Source organism: Heloderma suspectum, chromosome 1, assembly GCF_057233095.1.
Source record: "Heloderma suspectum isolate Gila_16-S chromosome 1, 16-S_ref, whole genome shotgun sequence".
Taxonomy (NCBI): Eukaryota; Metazoa; Chordata; class Lepidosauria; order Squamata; family Helodermatidae; genus Heloderma; species Heloderma suspectum.
Genome location: NC_139458.1, coordinates 256,831,951 through 256,853,118, shown reverse-complemented (window position 1 = coordinate 256,853,118; position 21,168 = coordinate 256,831,951). Strand labels below are relative to the sequence as shown.

General features: G+C 44.1%; 1 protein-coding gene across 2 annotated transcripts in view; it reads left to right on the top strand.

Moving 5' to 3' along the window:
• PLCB1 (phospholipase C beta 1) overlaps positions 1–21,168 on the top strand; it is a 703,903-nt gene that overhangs the window by 398,405 nt on the left and 284,330 nt on the right. For both annotated transcript variants that reach the window (XM_084825185.1, XM_084825194.1), the window contains exon 5: positions 16,878–16,957. In XM_084825185.1, coding sequence (XP_084681311.1) covers positions 16,878–16,957 — 80 coding nt within the window. The remainder of the gene's footprint in view (positions 1–16,877; positions 16,958–21,168) is intronic.

The window sequence follows — 21,168 nt, the reverse complement described above, 5'->3', positions numbered from 1 at the left end:
AGCATGCAAAAGCAAGGGACTGAGCTGCCATTTGGGAGAACAGAGTCCAGTTCTCTGTGCAACGAGAGGCATGGAGCTCCAAGCCTCTGCCCGCATGGAGAAATGCCAAATGGCGGGGATTATGTCAGAGGAGTGTGAGGGACATGAGAGAGGGGTGGGGCCCATGGAGGCAGGATTGGAAACCTCCTTGGCTGAATTTAGCCTGCAGGCCAGTGGCTCCTCACTTCTGGTCAAAACGGTCATGATGTGATGAATATTGTCTGTTTCTCAGCCCTGTTTTTACAACTTACTTAACAGGTAAATAATAAAGTTATAAGCTATCACATTCAATATTGTTGAAGTTAGTTGATCAGAATCATACATACACTTGAATAATAAAGCACAAATTTAAAAACTTACAATTGATCAAAGTAAAAATTATAGAACACACAACATCACTCAGCCTTGGCTACAACAGCTGTCTTTTTTGCCTGATAATCCCTGGGGGGTTCACCCCTTGGCCTAGCTTGGAGAAGGCTCTAGCCCCCTTTGTGCCACCTTCCCCCCCTCTGCTTTCCAGGGTCCATGACCAGAATCAGAGATAAAGGCTTACATGTCAGAGGAAATTAGAGCACAATATAATTTGTGTCAGAATCACTCAAGAATCTCTCGAGTGATTCTGATGAGGCTGGACAGCCATCTCTCAGGGATGCTATGGTCTTATTATAGACCCCTTCCAACCCTACTATTCTATGATTCTATGATTCTTCAAGTTTGCCGTGACTATGTGAAATAATAAAAAGAAGGTCTGGGAGCACGTGGAGAATGCCTTTACATCAACAGTTTTCACAATCTGGTTCTGTAATGGATTTATATGCCCCCCTTCAACATTACTGTTTCTAGGGCGGCTCACAACATTACAGTATAAAGAAAATCGTAACACATTTAGGTAGAAAATCTAAAACAGAAAATAAAAGAGGGAGCAGTAAAACAGCAGTTGTAGCCTCTCCACGAGACACCAGCAGCGGAATTTTAATGGGAAGCAATTTGCTGACTAAATTACACACTTACCTTGCACTAGCCATCCTGTGATGCTCATTCCAATTTGCCAGGTTTCTGCAGTGTGGTGCTGGTGCATTGAATATAGGGATGTATGAGAATTTTGTTTCAGTTCACAAATCACAAAAAAATGCCCCATTTGCAATCGCAAATGCGAATGGGAGCACATGTTCTCCAAAAATGTTTGCAAATTCGTGAACTTGCTTTCAAATCTGCAAAAAGCACACTTGAAGAATGTGCCGCTTTCTCAGAATGCACACTTTTTAAATCACCCATGCTTTAGTCTATGGGGGATATTTATGCAATTTTGGAAATTTGTGGAAATTTGCTTGCACAACTTCTACATTTAATAGCTGTTCATTTTGTGCAGTTTTCCTGTTCACACAAAATGAACAGCGATTGCAAATGAGAGCGCAAATCGAGGAGAGATGAGCACTGAGCTGATGTCTGGAGAATCTTGGTGAGCAAGAGCATCACTTGTTTGCCCACCCCTAACTTGGACCTTAGAGGCAGAACTTCACTTGCTGGGTGAAGACATATTTCAAAAGCTGGTTGGATTCTACTGTACAGGTGTGAATGGAAAGGAAGGCTGATACTTACACCATAATAAATGTGTTACTCTTTAAGGGCACACAAGGCTCTTTGTTGTTTCTGATATCCATGGTTTTATTGAGACAGCTAATTACTAGCATGGCCATATGTCCCCTTTTATGGAGGATAGTATTCTATTTGAAGGGCTGTCAGAGGACCATCCTCTATTGAAGGCATCCTCTGTTTCAAGAGCTGCCCAGTCCAAGTCCAGTTTAAAGATAAACAACCATTAGCAGTGGTGGCTGGTGGTTGCCATTTCAGAGGGGCTGTGAATCCATTCTGGGTTTCTGTCAGAACCAGCCAGAACTCTAAAGGAGCTATCCAAGTTGCTGAACCGTATCCCTCAAATGTTCAGCACTTTGGATAGCTCCTTTAGAGTAGTGGCTGGTTTTGACTGGATGAATGCACAGCCCCCCCAAAACCAGAGTCACCAGCCTCCACTGACCATTAGAAGGGAGAGCAAGGGCCTTGAACAGATAGCACCTGGACAACAGACTGAGCAGACACACAGGTCACCTGATCTTCCCCACTATGGTGAGATGTAGGGATGTGCGAACTCGCCCCTATCCGGGTTCTCTGGATGCCCACCCAGCCCCTGCCCCTGCCCCTGGTCGCCACTACCCGGACCACACTCGAGCTCCTCCCACACTTGGCGAGCAGCCTGCACTCACCCCAGTGGCCTCGTCGAGCTCTGCAGTCACCATTTTTTGAGAAATAAAATGGTGATCTCAAAAATGCGCATGTCTATGTATGCGTGAAAATGTGCATTTTATGAATGCGGATATTCTCATGTGTGAAATGCGCATTTTGTGAAGGTGCATATTTGTGTGTGTGCAAAAATGTGTATTTCTTTAAAAATGCTCATTTTCACGCATACGTGAATATGCGCATTCGCAAAAATGCGCATTTCGCATGTGTGCAAATATGCAAATTTTTGAGTTCGCCATTTTGTTTCTCAAAAAATGGTGACCACAAAGTTCTAAGAGGCCACTGACGTGTGTGCAAGCCATTCACCAAGTGCGGGCAAGGGGAGAGCAGGGACAGGGGCTCGGCGAGCAGGGCTCAGGCAGGGGCAGTTCCGCCAGATTCCTGGACTGAATCAGGCACCCGTGCCATCCCTAATGAGATGTGTTGGATTCCTCCATAATAGTAATTATTTCCGCACTTGCATCTATACATGCAAATTAGCATATGTGCGTTTTCTGCAAATCTGCACCCTCTTTTGTCTTCTTGTTTGGCAGTGTTCAAGTGGCCACCTGACTATTTACTCAGGGTTCTCAGGTGATAGCTATGGCAATCCCAAATGATTTTGAGTCGGTTGGATGGTGTACTGTGATGAACTGTGAAAAGAGCAGGGTTTTGCTGTCTTAGCTGTTACAGCTTTTTCTGTTTGAATTGTTTGATTTCTAGCTGTAGATTAAAACCTGCTTTTAAATTAGCTTGGTAGTAAATCGAGACATCCCCCACACACACATACACACACAAACCTGTGGTGAGCAAGCAGTTGCCCTTGCCTGCATTAATGAAGCCATTTATCTTATCCTCCCTTCGCCTTGGAAACTGTTAAATGTGTGAGCCCTGATAAGTGAGATTTGCTTCTTAGAGTGGCTTAACTGGCAGCTAGGTGCCCTGCAACTGGCCTATTCACTTGGCTGTTTGACTTTACTCATAAATTAGGGTTTTAAAAAACTATGTTACTCATCTTAATAATAGTTGGGGTTTTGAAAATAATGAGGTTTGCCTAGTTTGAAGATCACTTTGAAGAAAAGTTGTGAAAGCCATTATTTCCTTGTGGTTTGCTTCCAAAGTTCAGGCTGTAAATAATTCAGAACATACTCAGTTCCTGAGCCTTTCACTGGCCATTCTGTTGAGACTCTTCCCTTTGCTTTCTAGACTTGAGGTAAAATTAATGAGGTGGTGAGCCTTGAAGCTATGACCTTTTATAGCAGAAAACAAGCAAAGAAATTTGAGAATTGAGATAGAATACACTCTTGCACTGGTGATAAAATAATTTTAACGTAGCATTTTGGTGAATTGAAATGCACAGTTTTGCTGTTTGCAAAGGTTTCCCATTTGCAACTTTAAGATTGCCCTAGGAAATTGATCAGCATACTCTTAAATTGATAATTAGAGAATAGTGGGCAGTGGCTTTGCAGACAGAAGTATTTCGTGTAATGTCTTAGACCAGGTTTGGGGAAAAAGGAGAAATCCAGTCACTAGTTCCCACTTTGCAAATTTTGCTTTAGATTGTGTTTTTACAGGAAACCTTGAAGGGTGGGTACAGTTCTACAACATAGATTATTGTAAACTACATAGAACAGCCTTCCATGTAACTCAGAAAATTATCAGCACCTACCATGTAAATCAAGATAGGTGTTAAAATATTCACTCAACTCTCTCTCTCTCTCTCTCTCTCTCTCTCACACACACACACACACTTAATATAAACATTATTCCCTAAGAAGAGGGGTATTCATTATGTACCTTAAGGGCTTTATATCTTTTAAAGAGCTCTTCATTCATGAAGATAATCAGTTTCTGTCCAAGGGAAAGATCTGTCAGTCAGTCAGTTGGTGGTGAATTGCCAAAATAAAAAGGATGCAGTGTGGATTGCACTCTGAACACAATAGGTGAATGTCTGCATGCAGGCATCTGGAATTACAGTAATCATAGTATACCTACTTGGTTTCCTTCCATGTTCTTGCTAGCCCACTTCATCATTCTTCTATGTCAGTTTTCCCCAACTTGGTGCCCTCCAGGTGGCCATTGGTCATATTGGCTGGAGATGATGTAGTCTAAACATCTAAACATCTACTACTGTTACCCTAATGCTAAGGCTTTATTAAAGAAGGCTTCTTTGCCACTAACTACCCTTGATAATTATTGATTCCTAATCTCCCCTTTTAAGTAAGGTCTTGGAGTGGGGGTTGCAGGGTTGCAACTCTAAGCTTTCTTGGATGCTACTGATTATTTGGGTCATTTTCAGTCTCGGTTCAGCCAGGCCTGGTTTTGGGATGGAAACAGCCATGGCCACTTGGTGGATGACCTACACCAGGAACTGGAACTTTCAGTGGCATTTGATACTATTGACCATGTTATCTTTCTGGGGCACTTGGCTGTTATGGGACTTCAAGGCTGTTTTGCAGTGCTTCTGGTCCTGTTTGGCTGCACACTCCCAGAAGGTAGTGCTGGGGTACTATTGCTCAGCTGTATGGCCTATGAAGTTGGTCAGGGTGCTGTTTTGTCCTCCATGATTTTAACACCAATAGGAAGCCACTGAAGGCTTCTTCATTTAGAATTTTGGTGTTAGATCTCACCATTATGCTGATGACACCCAGCTCTATCTCTCTTTTCAGCAGATGCCAAGGAAGCTGTGGAAGTCTTGAACTGTTGTCTGGATACAGTTAGGAACTGGATGTGGGTGAACAAACTGAGGCTCAGTCCAGACAAGATGGAGTTCCTGTTGGTCAATAGACAGGCCAACTCAGAATTGGGAGTCTGACCTGTTCTGGATGGGGTAGTACTCCTTCTGAAGGACCAGGGACATAATTTGGGGGGTGCTCTTGAATCCAGCACTGCTTCTGGAGGGTCACGTGGCAGCAATGGCCATGATTGTGTTTGCCCACTTCAGCTTCTGCACCAGCTACATCCCTTCCCAGAGAAGGCAGATCTGGCCAGACTGATCCATGGCTTAATCACCTCAAGTGTAGATTACTGTAATGAGGCTCTATGTGGGGCTACCCTTAAAAAGTGCCCAGAAGCTACTGTTAGTGTAAAATGCTGTGGTCAGATTGTTATCCAGCATGCATTTTTTAGATCATACAGTCTCAAGACAGTTGTATTGGCTTCCAGTTTGTTTCTGAGCCCAGTTCAAGGTGCTGGTTCTTAACATATGAAGTCTTGAAAGGCCTGCTCCCCAGAACTTTCTCCCTAGAGAGGCTAGGCTGGCTCTTGGTGAAGATGATATTGTTTCCCTAAGTTTTTAATGGTTAACGTCCCACTTTAATTTTATTGTTGCTGCCTAGTTTTATTCTCATGAAGGTGGGGTAGGGGTGCTTCTTTCTTTTTATTGTAGTTTGATGAATTTTTAAATTATTTGAATTATTTTTGTTTTACTTGTACATTGCCTTGAGCAGAGGGGAAATCAATAGTTTCGCTAAATAAATAATAATGTTGTTTGAACAGCATGGAAGGAAGTCACGAAGTGGCAAATGTACCATTGATTCAGAACCTTCTTTTTATGTGATCACAAAGGTTTTTGCCCTAACTTGAATTTCTAAATGAAATGTCGGAAAGAATGCAGAGTTAAAGAAGAGCTCACACCTGGCATTAAAATGTACTTTTTAGTAGCCTCCCCAAAACGGGCCTAGACTTCCCAGACGTCATCACAGCTTACATGTATAAATTCTTTGAGCTTTCAGCAAGCTTGATGTAATGGCATAGGGCCCAGGAGATTCCAGTAGATGGCAGTGACTGAAATTGACACATGAAGGAGCACGCTGGCTAATCTGAACACACCCTTAGAAAACCCTTTATGTGTGGGGAGGGGGAATTCTGTATAGTGCCTACCATGGACAATACAGTGTACTACCACTACAGAAGGTGGTCTGAATTTTCCCAAAGATGGGAAGAGAACAAGAGGGGGGAGGTAGAAGAAATGGGCAAGGTTTGATGAGCATTACTCAGCATGCAGAACTGAGTTGGTTAATGAACAAATGGATGGCTTTTGGTAACATACTGGGATGCTTTGCTAGTGCTAGGGAGTGGGGCTGTTAGTTGGAGAAGAACTGTGAAAGCTTCAAAATGGTTTCCATGTGTATTTTGGGTATTTCTTAAAATCTTACCTAGTAATTGAGATGGTAACTTTAAATAGAGACTACTCATCTCCTCTGTCAGAGAGTTTGGGGGATATATATGATTAAACTGTTCCTCTGTACCATATAAGGGGTCAGAACATTGATCTGTCTAGCTCAGTACTACCTAGTCTGCCTGGCAGGAGTCATCCAGGGTTTTAAGGCAGAGCCTTTCTCAGCCTTGCAGCTTGAGATTCTTTTCAATGGAGTTGTTGGGTGTTGAGCATGAGGCCTTCTAGATACAGAGCATGCGCTCTACCACTGAGCTACAGCCCCTCCCTTTCTCTCCAGCTGAAAACAATACAGGGGAAAAAATGTCTTCACACAGTCAGTTTCAATTTGAGTGAAGTGCCTTGGAAATTGTGGACCGTTTAGGTGCTGTCTTTTCCCATGAAAAGAAGCTCTCATCTCTTGTATTGAGACAAATGTCTTCAGGGATGTAGTGTGATACACATTGTAGATGAGAGAAATGTGTTCATTAAGCAGCAGATCTCAAAATCTGGTACTTCACACAGGCATTGAGCGGCTACATAATTTGCTGCTAATGTTGGAATGGCACCACATGAATTAGGGTATAAGAACATGACCCAAAAATGGGAGGGGGGGCAGTGAACATACAGCTTCCTTGACCAAGGTTGAAGTTTGTTGTGTGGAAACCAAACTGGTTCATTTCAGGTCAAACTGCTTATTGTTTATATGCATGTGTATGAGTATATATAATCAATGCTCAAGAAACCTGGCGGTTTAAGGCCAAGTCTATCTCATGTTGGCTCAAGCTCCACAAAGCCAGGAAATCAGAAGCTAAGGCTGGTGCCTTAACTGCTGTGTCCTCCTGTCATCAATAGTGATGTGCAATGTCACAAATTGCGCTTGCTTACAACTTGCCCTCCAGGCACCCACACTTTTCCTTGGTCTTTCGTGCCCAAATCCAGAAGGGAAGGATGGAGTGTGTGGGACCAGCGAAGATACCCCACATTGTCCGGGTCCTGTATTGCCTTACGAAGCATCTGAGCCTTACTGTATTGCTAGAGGAATACGCCTGTGAGTTGACCCATGCTTGTTTGTTGCTTATAAGCAAGGGCAATAGTCACTAGACAGAAATGTAAATCCTACATGGATTAGATAGAGGGGGAGATCAGAATATAAACAGCACAGAATGGCTATCTGAGAGAGACAGAGAGAATGGAGGCAGAGTAGAGAAAGAGGAACTGCAGATAATAGATAATACTTCTCTGAAAGTGGAGGAGAAGTGGTTCTTCTTCTGGGGGATTCTGTGAATAATGAGATTGTCCTTGTCCACTGGGGTAGCTTCTGTGGTGAGGGTGTGGAAGCATCCAGAGCCCTCTCAAGTTCTTTTACTATCCTTTTCTCTGGCAAAGGCTTAAAGAGGGAACAGATACACTCCCAAGCTGTGGGTTCCCTGTGAATCCCTAACTTTGCTAAACCTTTGTGTGTGTGTTTTTTCTGCCATGGGTGATGAGTGTAAGGCATGGGTAGTGTGCAACGTGAGGTTCCATATACTCATTTTTTGGTCGATATCTCTAATTTTAATGGGTAGTGATGTTTTTACCATTAATGGCATTGCTTCAGGCATGGTGTTTCCTCACACCAAGCCTCTGGATTGACCAATTCAGGATGTGCCCTGGATTTAGAGATGTATGGATTCCCCACTATCCCGGTGGGGAATCCGCCCGGGGCGAGGGGAAGCGATCCATGCTTGCCCTGGCCCCCAGAATCCTCCAGAGTGGCTCTGCTCTGTGAGGATTCCATGGGGCCACCCAGCTTGAGGGCCGCTTACCTGCTGGACCTGTCCTGTTCTCCTCTGTGCCGAACACCATTAAAAAAAAAAAAATTGGTGATCAGCAGGATGTGCTCATAGACCTATACGCAAATTAGAGCTGTGAATCCTGTGTATAAGTCTATGGACACATAGACTTATACGCAAGATTCACAGCTCTAGTTTGCGTATAAGTCTATGGGCACATCCTCCTGATCACCTTTTTTTTTTTTAAGGCGATTGGCACGGAGGCGAACGGGACAGGTCCAGGAGCAAGCAGCCGGAGTCATTCCGCACAGAATCCTCCTGGAGCGGAGCTAAGTGGGGCCGATCTGCTGCGGATTCCGGAGGCCGGATTCCAAAGAATCTGGCTTCATTTGAATCCGTGGTGGATTTCTCTAACCGTCCTACCTGGATGGCTTCCTTAGGACTAGATAACGAGAAAGCCATCTGCATGTTCCCTAGGTCTCATACTGCTATGCATATCTAGTGAGAGTCCTGCCTACTGATTAATGTAGTTTGGGGGTGGGCAGCGTGCAGGCTACATGTGGCCCCTGCTGCAGCCTCTGCTACCACCCTGCAGCCTCCAAAATTGTAAAAAAAAAAAAAAAAGGGGGGGGGGAAGGTAATAACCTCTTAGTGCTCTGCAGCTTCTATGGAGCACCAAAAGGGTCAAGCCAATTTTGACCCTTTAGGCACTTAGTAGCTGCTCAGAAAGACATTTTTTTAACAAAGTATTTTTGTGTGTGTGTGCCACAGAGGTGTGGCTCACTGGGGGGCGGGGCAAAAATGGCCCCTGGACTACCCAGAGTTGGCCACCTCTGATATAATTAGAGGTCAGCAAGTACAAGCAGCGACTTTCTTGTCATGGCTGTAGTTAGCCTCCCCAGGCAAAATGGAGATCTGGAGTCAAGGTGCTAGGGTGTGAAACAAGACTGAGCTCTTCAGTAACAGCCGTTTGTGATTGACTGAGCTGCCCATGTGACTTGGGATAAGTATCACACTTCCGAATTCAGGTCGAGTGTTTCTGCTCCTGCCCACAGGGATGTATGAGAATTTCATTTCAGATCGCAAAATACTCAGAAATGCCCTGTTCACAACCCTGAATGTGAAGGAGCACATGTTCTCTGAAAATGTACACAGATTCCTGAACTTGTGCTTGTGTTCACAAAATATGCATTCTTTAAAAAAAGCACACTTTAAAAATGTGCAATTTTCAAAATGCGCACATATAAAATCTTGCCTTTTCATACTTTAGCCAATGGGGGGGGGGATGCACACACCTTTGAAAAATGTACACTTTCCCAGAATAAAAAGGAGAAAAAAAAACACATTGCAAATGAGAACGGGAGCAAGCTGAACTGAGCTTTAAACTGAAGTTCAGAGAATTTTGGCAAGCTTGAGTATGCCTGGTTCTCTCATCCCTGACCACATACCCTTTATCTCTGCTTGCAATTCTTCCTGCCTAGATACTGCCTGCCCTGACAGACTCCCTCTCTTCTTTCTCCTCCTCCTCCTATTCTATTGCTGCTATGCCCACCCCACCACCTGCCACAATGAAGCACATACTGCAAGTTGGAAACCCACTGTGCCAGTGCCAAGCAATGCTTTCCTCTGTCCACATCCACCTGATGCCATCTGATCTCCTGATCTTCCCCCTGTGGGACACATGCTGAAAGCTGAAGCCCAACTCAATCTGTGGTGTCATGTCATTCAATGCCTACTATTCCTCTGTCCTCCTGTAGCCTGTCACAGCATGTCTCCCAACCTGTGTAGATGGCCTCCCTGTCATATCTAGGTAGCTGCCAGCATTCCTGTGCCTTCCTCTATTTGATCTTTTTGGTGTCAGTCCATCGTGAGGTACTTGCGGAAAGTAAGTAAGTAAGCCCTGTAATAGCTCACCTGCCAACTCTCCTCCTCTCCTGGCCTGCTTCTTCTCCTCTGCCCACACATGACTGTCCATTTCAGTAGGAGAGACACTAGTGGCCACTGTGCCCACACACTGCTGCTGCTCACCTGAATAAGAGAGAGACCTACGCCCACATACTCTTGCATATTGCTACATCAGAGAGAGAGAGAGACTGCTTCTGTCTGCCTGTGTGTGAGAGAGACATTGTGACCTCGTGCTGATGCTGTCTTCAAAGAGAGAGGCATTGTGACCTCATGCTGGCTAGTGTGTCTTCCCACCTTTGCTGTCCACCTGAAGGAGAAAACCTGGCCCCTGTGTGCGTATCTTGCCCACCAACTTCATGAGAGAGGTGCCCTTTGCATCCCGCACCAGACAGAGGTTTCTTAACTCTCTGACCCTCTCAACTCCAAGTTTCCCTGTGCTCAGGCAGACCCTACTGTCCCCCAGTGCTTTTTAGGACACAGATGGCTGCCCTCTGACTCCTGCTGACTTTCTTCCAGTGGGAAAGTATCTCTGTGCTATGTCTCCCTGCTGCCTATCAGGCATTCTGCTAATGAAAGGGAGACACTGAAAAGTGGCCATTTTCGGGAGATTGAGAAAGCATCTGAGAGCCAACTTGAGAAGGTTTGTTGTTATTCCCAAAGACAACAATGGGATAAGTAAAACAAAAATGAAAAAGTAAATTTCAAAATCCATAAAATCAAAATTAAAGCTTAACTCAAACTCACATACTGACTCCTGCACATCCCTAAAATGCACTGAGGGTGGAACAACCTTCCAATCAGCTTTTGGGCACATAAATAATGGGAATGAGAATGTGTTTCTGATAAATGTATATCAGTTATTTTTACTACTTTCCTTTGTGTTCAGTCTCTTTCTCCCCCCCCCACCCCCACCTAATACCCCTCACCACTTACACAAACCCGAACACACAAAACCAGTACTATAGATGCCTATACGCTGTGATGTCATTTTGGAGCATTTTGGTTTCTGTTCTAGTACTTTTTCATTCCCTGATAGCATAGGATTTTTTTCCTTTGGTTTGGTTGTGAATGAGCACAGAGCTTTCCCATAAATGAAATCTAAGAGTAGCTTCCCCTTGGGGCATAAATGCTTTGTGAGAACCATGCCCTAAGCACGTGTCACCTTCCCACAGTCATTCACTATGTTTTCATTGACTTGACTTAATTGCTGCATATCTTTCAGAGTATTCGCAGGTGGCTTGACATGTTGCCCTGTATGCAATTAGTTATCATTAGACAGGAGCTGTTTCTGTTTTTCTGACACATCTCTTAAGCTTGCCTTTTTGATGGCTTGAGGTTGACAAATTCAACTAACCCTTGAAAGCAAGGGGAAATTGCACAAGGATCAGCTCTGAAGCTTGACACAGGACAGTGCTAAGTGAGCCAGTTGGGCTAAAGGATGCTTGAGAAATTTGATCTTTGTGAATTCCTGCATGAAATGCCCCCATCAGCACCTCTCAGACTAATGTGCAGATTGGAACTTACCTATCCAATGGATTTTGCAGTTCCACCTTGGTAGGAAGACTGTTACCATGAAGGGGAAAATTGTGGCTGAACTGTAAAGAAATGCTTGAGGATGTTTATACAGATGTATTTCCTGGTGTTTGTTTGGGGTGTCCAGATCTTGGAGGCTCTTGTGAGATTTGCTGGAGCTGATCAAAAGTAGTGTTAGAACAGAACAAACATAGTTTTGAGCAGAAAGTGACTGACCCAGGCCCATCTCTAGGATGGGAGGGAGCACTTGTACAGGAATCTCTAAGACTTGTAGTTTTGTAAGTAGTCTGTAGTTTGAGAGACAGAAAGACATGTGACATGCTCTCTCCCAGAGTTCCTTGGTTCCTGCTGGCATTCCCTATGGACAAGAGCCAGTGGGGTAACAGCTGGCTTGCAGTAGGAGGGAGAGAAAAGAACCATAATAGGGACACAATAGTCAGGGACACCTATGATGATTATAGAGGATAATCCTCTGTAAAGGGCCGTTAGAGGACAGTCCTCTATTCTGAAGGCATCTTCTGTTTTAAGGCATGTCCAGTCCCAGTCAAGTTTAAAGTTAAAGAATTGTCAAAAAGAAGAGCAAGGAAGGCCCTAGAAGCAGATTGAACAGGCACATAGGAGGTCACCTGGCCACAGTCTTCCCCACTATGGTGAGATGTATTGTATTTCTATTTAAATTATAGTAATTCTTTCTAAATGTGCATCTATACATATAAATCAGCATATGCAAATTTTATGCCAATCAGTCTCCTCTTTTGTTCATTTTTTTGCTGATGCATTTCCTCCTTTTTAGTGATGTGTAAGTGGCCACCCTAGAGTCACCAGTGGGAGGTGGCAGCACTGATAGGATTTAGAGTTCCGGGGGCATATATGAGCATGGCCTCTGTTCTCCAGACTGCATCGATGAGTAGTAACTAAAGGTCTTTTCTTGCTTGTGTGTAATTAGTGTTCATCTGTGGCAATGCTGCCTTGTCTGGCTATATAGGCAGCCAGCAAGCTTAATCAAAGAGAACTTTTAACAAATCCTCCCATTTTTCAAAATGGACAAGGGATCATCAAGGGGGACAGAGGCCACATTACAAATGAAGTGATGCTTGGGCTCATGAAACACATGCAATTACTGTCATTAGGATATGTTTTTTTTAAAATATGTGGCTGGGGAATGCTGGGAGTTGTAGGATGGTTTTCTGTCTAAACATGTATAGGATTGCACCCTAAAAGTGAGCTATCTTCTGCCATGATTAATCTTTGTAGCACTTAGTGTCACAAGAAGGGTTAGAACATATTATTAGTTCTTGAACACAGCATTGTTAATGAAATGGTTGGTTAGTTTTGGGAAGCTGGGAAAACTAGATAGGATGGACTAAAATGCTGGATGAGCCGCAGCATTTTGATAAGAATCTGACTCACAAGGGATCACCTCATTCGTTTTTCATGGTGCATCCCTGTCCCTTTGCTTTGAAATAAAACAACACAAGACCAAGGTGATACAACACTTTGCCAGTTATGTATCATTGTTGTAATGGGGAGAAAAAAGGTATATGTGTCTTCTCCACAGCAGTGCCCAAGCTTTGGAACTCTTTCCCTCTTGTGGCACATTTAGATCCACATTTAGATCCTTCTATCATTCTGAAGAATGGTGAGGATCAACCTTTTACGTTGGGCATTTTATAATGAAGTGAGTCTTTTATGTCTTCCCCCGATTCTGTGTGTTTCTATGTGATTGCTGATATCTTGATGTAGGTAGTAGTAAGTTTATTTTTTTATTTTTTTATTTTATTTTTTTATTGTTTTTCTTTATGATTATTTTGTAATCTATCTTTGGGTTTGAAAAGTAGCATAAAAATAAAGTCTACTTTACCTTTTCTTTTATCTAAGTGGATGGTTACTTCTCACGTTCTTTTTCTACAAATAGCTTGCTTCCTGCTATATGTGAAAAGTGGCAGATCTCCCTCCCACACCCCACAACTTTGCCCTTGGTATATGTGTAACAAATGGGACCTCCAACAAATCATTGTAGTGAACCCTCCCTACAGTGTTCCTGTTCAATGTTCTCACCAATGGCAATTAACCGTGCTGTCCTCCAGGATATTCTAAGATGTAAGCAGCTCTGCTGGGCATGCCCCCTCTGCTCAGCTCCAGTTTTCCAAGTCTTGTATTTCTGCATACTTCAGAGTTCCCTCAAGTGTGCAAACCTGGTTCTCACATAATGACAACCCAGAGTGTGGGTTGTTGCCTTACTCAGAGTTTATCCATGATTTATCTGCCAGACGATTGTGCAAAATGCAGGTTGTTTTTTCAGTTCCTGGGTTGTTTGATTTCCCTACATCCCAAATGCCTTTAGGGTGCTATAGTAATGGCAAGTAGAGCAGCTGGGTTTTCCCCCACTCTTACCCACTGCCTTTGTAGCCTAGCAAAACAACCCATTGTTCCTGGTTTGTATGGAACAACAACCCATGTTTTAAACAACTCAGAGTTCACAACCCAACAACCAACCATGGGTTCTTAACATGGGTCCTCAACAAACCATGGGCTCAAACCATGGCTTCCTGGTTGTTCATGGTTAACAACCCATAGTTAACCATAGTTCTGGGTTCATATGTAACAACAATCAGGATCCAACAATCTATACGTAATGCATACTCTGGTTTGCTGTTTGCTGTTAGGAGTGATGCCCTGGTCCTTAGAATCTTATGAGAGGAGCTGCTTTAAAACAACCATAAAAACTCCATTATGTTCACACAAGAGAGATAGATGAATGAACTGAGGGAGTTAGTTGGAGTGAGGGCGAGGACTGAGTGAAGAGAATAGTCTGTGAGGTTGAAGATTAGTCAAAGCAGGGAGGAATGAGTGATTAATAAGATAACATCTGTTTCTCATGTAATATGTTTCAATAATAGCAATTCACAAGGTTTTGGGTAACTGCTGTCTCTGTGTGACATGCACCAGGAAGCTGCTATGCATATCAGCTTTCCTATGCTTTTTAGTGGAGATGAACAACAGGCTCCCTCTGATTTTTATTACACAGAGGATGCTTTTTCCCCAAACAGAAATCCATTTCTGTATCTGAAAACAATATGCAAAATTATCCTGAAATTCTAACAGTTCTCCAGAGGTCCCATCGGGTGTGCATGAAGGTGTAAATGAAGATGGCTAAGATGAAAATATTTACTGTATCCAAGTGAGATAGACACTGAAAAATGAAGCATCTGTAGCAAAAGAGGACTTGGCTCTCTTGAATTGTCACTGCAATGAGATTTGAGTCACCTGAAGCATCTTTAAACTAAAGTTAGAAAGGGACTGAGGATTGATGAGAGGGAAATGTTTGAAGGTTAGTTAAGCAGTATGGGGCTTGAAGAATGAAACTGGCATTCAAGTGCAGTGAAGGCATGTGGGAGGGTTGTGAATTAAGACTAAGGACTTCTGGCAATATTGGAGTTGCCAAATGTACAGTTGACTGGGCAAAGGGGCTTCTTTGTCAAGGATCATACTTGTGTTTAGAGTTATGGCATAAATTAAGCTTTGGTGTGGGTTTCAGGGAGGGGAAGGAGTCAAATGACAGCTTGGCAAGATGATGATGATGATTGTAAAACTGTCTGATGCTGGGAACGGGGGAGACATGAAATGTAGCTCCAAGATTTCAAGGTTGGATGACAGGGAGGTTCTCCAAGCTGTCAGCAGAGATGTGGGAATAGGGGTGAGAGGCAAAAGAAGTGCATGCTACATGCAGAACAGTGATGGGTTCAGCACAACTGCAGTATCTCCCAGAGCGTGGGAACCTTTAATTAAAATGTTTGATTGCTACTACTTCAAAGGGACTTTACATGTGACTATTAGACCATAGTGTCCAAATGGATATAGTCATTTCTTGATTATCCAGAACAGAACCCTCTCCCTTACCTTCTTTTAATTAGTGGTGTGTGTGTTTTTTTCCAAATCCTGATTAACTGAACTAATCAGTGGGGTTTATTTTTCTTCCGCAAGCATTCAAATCATCAGGTCACTTGCTGTGCTTCCTGAACACTTTGATTTCTCATGTATGCTGCCTTGGGGTCAAACATAATGAATGCTTTCAGCATAAAATTAGGGGAAAGATTAATCTTTAAATATATTTCTGTTGGGTAGAGGGAGTAGCAATTTGCCTGGGGAACTAATCCCACTACCTCCACTTTCAGTTTAGGGTAGGTATATGCTTTCTTAAAGTACATGTAGAATCCGAACTGAAATATGTTGTGTGCCTTTCAATTTATGTTTGAGTAGAAATCAGTGTGTTATTATGTTACTTGCATAAAAGTCAGCAACTTCAATAACCTGTTGGAGGAAAGTTTGAACCTGATCATTTTCTTTTACTAGTATTACTAAAAGATAGCTGGTGAGCATAGTAGCTAAGAGACCAGGCTATTTATTTATTTCTATGGCGCCCAACAGCTGAAGCTGTCTGGGCAGTTCACAAAAATTGTGAAGTCCCTGATTCAAATGTCACCTCTCCCATGGCCTCACTAAGTACTCTTAGGCTAGCCACTCTTACCTCCCCATCTTCAAAGTGGGGATGATAATACTGCCCTACATTACAGGGTTGTTGTAAAGACTACAAGATAATGCATCTGAAGCACTTTGAACATGCAAAAACACTATATAAATGTTTATTTACTGTTATCATTTCATTGCTTTTCTGTTCCACCTTCATGTACACTGGCATTTCCTCCCTGCTTACTGTAAGTGCAGGTCATGCCTTCCATCTTTTCCTCTCCACTCTTCCACATGTACCTGTCAGCTGGGTGGATCACCCTTTTTCTGCCATCCCCTTTTTTTTTTCTCTCTTTCCCTGTTTCTTCCTGCCCAGCAGCCTCCTGGCAAAGGACAGATCACACTCTTGCTAGTCGCTAGAGGTCTGAAGTGACTGCATGCAGAATACTTTTGCAATTAGGCTGAGGGCCACATGAAATTAGGCTGAGGGTTGCACACTGCCCTAGGGCCACAGGGTGGCCACCCCTGCTGTAAGTAAACCTGCCTTTGTTATGCCTTTTGGGGGTGGGGGACACCTTCCTACTCTTATCAGTAGTTTTCATATAAAAAGGTTTAGCCCAGGGCCTGCACCACTCTCTGTATTCTTGGAATGGAAGTCATGAAGGATTGTGCCTCTGGCCTGTGCTTGCTTGAACATAAACGGCAGCTCCTTTCTCTCTGTTTAGGAATGGTCAGAGGAAATCTTCAGTCTGGCAACGAACCTGCTGGCACAGAACATGTCAAGGGATGCTTTTCTGGAAAAAGCGTAAGTGACAAAGCACTTTTTGCTAAGACGGTTACTTCTCTTTGTTGTGTGTCAGCTTCCTTTTTCTTTATTGGAATGATTGCTACCAATTGTTTATATGATGATGGACTGCCGCTTTTATAAACATGCTTTTTCCTCTTTCCCACTGGCCTACTTCTCACTGAGAGGTGGTAAACGTGCGTCTGTGTGCTATTGCCGAGAAGCTCAGCTGTGATAGCTCGTACATGTGCAGTTTGCATTTTTTAGTTTTTCTGACATCGCCCTAGCACAGTCTTCCCCAACCTGGTGCCCTCCAGATGTGTTGGACTGCAAGTCCCATCATTCCCTGACAACATGCTGGAGGGCACCAGGTTGGGGAAGACTGCCCAAGCACCTTGACTATTACATCCAACATGTGTCTTTTGTTCTGGGAAAGGCTGTATGAACAAGGGACCCATGGCAGCCAGGAGCAAAAGGAACCATCCTCCCCGTCACTTGACCCACCTTGCGCTACTGCAACTTGAGGTCTTCCTGTTGTGCTCAGGTCTTCCAAAGACCACCTGCCATATCTATAGGGCCCTTCTTTGGTGAACCATAACTCCCTGCCTCTGTCTCTTCTTTCTCTGTCTCTGCTATTGGGAATAGTCTGCCGGTCCAGTGCTAGGAGGTGGTGCACTAATCATTCATTTTCTTTCTGTAAATATTTGGGATAAGAAAAAACAACGCCTGTCCTTCAGTAGTTGGCATTCTTGAGTAAATGTTCCCACTTTTGTCAAAATACAGCATACAGTCTACCATGTGTGCACCACACCTGTGAAAAAGATCCCAACGTTTTTGGATTTGTTGGGTACACATGTACATATGTGAATTCATGTGCATGTGTGAATAGGGACGTTTGGCAATGGTCCCACTTCAGACTGCAAATGGAGACTCACATGATGGAGTATCATAATCATAATAAATCCTTCCACCTAGAAAGCTTGTCATATTAGGGAAAAGGATTGCTAGTGTAGCATTTTCCCTGACATGCTAGGTTTCTGTTTGCAAATAACTTTTTTTTATGGCGGCCGATTCAGTCATAGGAGCTCCTAGATAGACTGGTACAGCCCAACACAAGTTTGCTGGCTCAGTGAGAAATAGGCCACTGGGAGTTTTAAGAAGAACAAAGAATCATAATTAAACTCTTTCTAAATATCACTAAATAAGCAAACATTTTGTATGAACTGGGCCTTTATTCCTGTCACTGAGTACGATACTGGAGGTCATTAGCAGGGCCAGCACTGCTATGAAGCAGAATGATATGGCTGATTCAATCAATAGATCTGGGGCCTTATTACAAGGTGGGAAATTGGGCAGTGTGTGTGTTGGGGGGGGTGCTACAGAAAGTGCTGTGTGTGTGTTTAACTATTTATATCCTGCCTTTCTTCCCCTAAGGCTTACAAAAATTAAATTAAAAAGCAGCAGCAGCAACCACGATTTTCTGCTTCAGGTTCCAACATGTCTTTGGCCATCCCTTTTCATTAGAAAATGAATTTCATTTATTTTTTAAGTTATTGGTGATCATCTGCTATCAGATAGGTAGGAGTCAGTGCTTTATAGGAGATTTCATTAGCCCATTTAGCAACCATTTTGTGGAGAACTGCAAACTAACAGTCAGTGTATTTGCATTTAAGCAGATCTTTAAAAATTCTAACCATGAGTAATTGAGCTTTGCATTTCATGCCGGCATTAACATAATTTCATTAAAGGAAATTACTTTATTTTCAGCATGTATTAGTAAATACATTGGCAAGGGATTGAGGGGAGAAAAGAAAGCCTTGTGACTCCTTTATAGGTGCCCTTCAGTTCAAACGTGTCAGCACAAAATGCATTTTGGCTTTTCCTTCAGCACAGTGGCTGCGTTGGCACTTGATGTGGAACCATAGTTTAATCTTCCATGTACAAGCAGCAGTACACCTTGGGGTCATGAGCCCCCCCACTTAAGTGCAGGCCCAAGGAGATCAGGAGCTTTTGTTTCCGTTTTCAAATAACTGCAGTTACTCATTATGAATGGACAACCAGACAAACTATGGTTACTGTTTAACTATGGTTCAGGGCAGGAATGGGGAACCTTTTTCACCCCAAGGGCTGTATTCCATCATGGCTAAGCTTCCAGATGTCAGGAATGATTCTGAGCATGTGGAGATAGTTAGCAGCTCAGACTCAGAATGGGAACAGCCAGCACTGGGGGAGGCTTCCTCCCTGATGAGCTCAGACATGGATAGGCATTCTTCTCAGGACCTTGGCACACAGATGGCTCAACCAGAAGCCCCCCTCCTCCATGAGAACTCAAGTCTTGGAGGAGGAGGAGGAGGTGAGTGCAGAGTGTGACCTGAAGGATGCTAGAGTCCGGCACAGAGTGAAGTGAGAAAGTTAGAGGCGGAGCTCAGACGTTCCACCCGTTTGGCTATGCTTGATAGCCTACGTAGGAGGGCACAAATGTAAGGGAGGGGCATCCCCCCCCCCAAGTTATTCTGGCCAGCAAGTTCTTGTTTCAAACTGCCAGCAACATCTATGATTCCCACTTGGCTCCTCTTTTGATATTCATAATTGTGTGGAGTAGCTGTTTTCCTTTATAGCCTGAGAGTCTCCGAGGACATGCATTTGTAAAGAACCTGGTCATTAACTGATAAAGTAGTGAGCCTGAAGCCTAGTATCCTGGAGTGTGTGATTGCAAAGAGAGAGGATCAAGGGACCTGACACCAGAGGCCACATGCTGGTGGTGGTTCAGATGGAAGCCAAACCTCCATCCACATACTCCACCCATTCACACACACATGTACATCAATAACCCCTCTTCCATTCATAGTAATCACTACCCCACTACCTCATACTCTCCCCCTCTTTCTCTCTGCACTCCCACCACTCTCCATCCATCCATCCACCCACACTGAGTAATAATGCACAGGATCAAGATGTAGCAGGAGGGAAAAAGGAATGAGAGGGACAACATTAACCCAGAAATGAGGACAACAAAGGGAAGCAAGTGTATGTCTGACAGAGAGGAAATGCAAGGAGGGATAAAAGAGGGAAGGCATTCAAAGAAATGTGAGACATGCAAAGTTAAGACTGCAACCCTCTGCACATTTGTGAATACACTGAGATTTACTTCTGTGTAAACATACAGTGGCTTGGACTGCAGCTATTCAAGAGGAAAGGGAAGTGCCTGGGAAACAAAGAAACGAAATTAAGAGAGCAGTCCTATGGCCCCTACACAGCATCCAGGGTACCATAGGATAGTTCAGATTCCTGGATCCGAAGTTAGAGACAGTGCTCTGACCTTGAACCCCGGGGTCTGCGCTCCCTGCCCCCTCCCCTCACAGCCAGCATGGAGAGAACCTCACTGGCTGCCTCTCTGAGCTTGCAAAAGCGACCTCCAAGAGGAGGGAAGGGGCAGTTCTGTGAATGGGGAGGGGGCTGGAGAAGCAGGGATACTAGCTATCCCTAGCCTTCCCCAGCTTCCTTCCCTCCCCCTCTGCAGGGCCCTTGCTAGATGGGCAAAAACACCCAGCGAGCAAAAATTCAGAGCAGGAGAAGCACAGAGGCAACAATCACCTCCACACTTCTCCTGCTCTGCATGGGATGCCTGTCAGCCTCCAAGGTCAGAGACTGATGGGCATCTGGATAGGACACACCCTAAGAGAGAAAAGGGGGTGTTTGGGGGGGTGTTACATCCATTTACTGGTGGATGGCCCAGTTTGCCTCTAGAGTAGCAAGGCACGTGGCTGTGCTGTGGATCAGCATGTGGTGCAGCTGATTTGGGAAGGGGTGAGTAGGTGGACTGGCAGGCAGGGATGAAAGGCTGCTTCTCCTTCATTAGTCTCTCTCAGCAGACACACACATCTTGGGGAAAGGAAGGAAAGCAGGACTGCCCCTTCCACTCCTCCTTTGCGACTGCTTTATTGGCTTTGCAGAGCTGATCCTCTATGGGCTACATACCTTCATACCACTGCCCAAACCACTGCTTCCTTTCTTCTTTCCCTTCGCCTCCTGGGAGACACCAAGCTCCTAATCTCCCTTGTTGGGAAGGGGACTCCATGCAACGCCTATGCTGGTGTTTCTGAGATCTGTGTGCGGCTGGCAGCTGAAACTGCAGAAGCTCAGGACAGGAGTTACAAGCAGTAGCTGCCCCAAACAAAACCTTGCGCAGCTGTGCAAAGGAAAAGCAGCGGCGTTTCTGCTCTCAGCTGTGG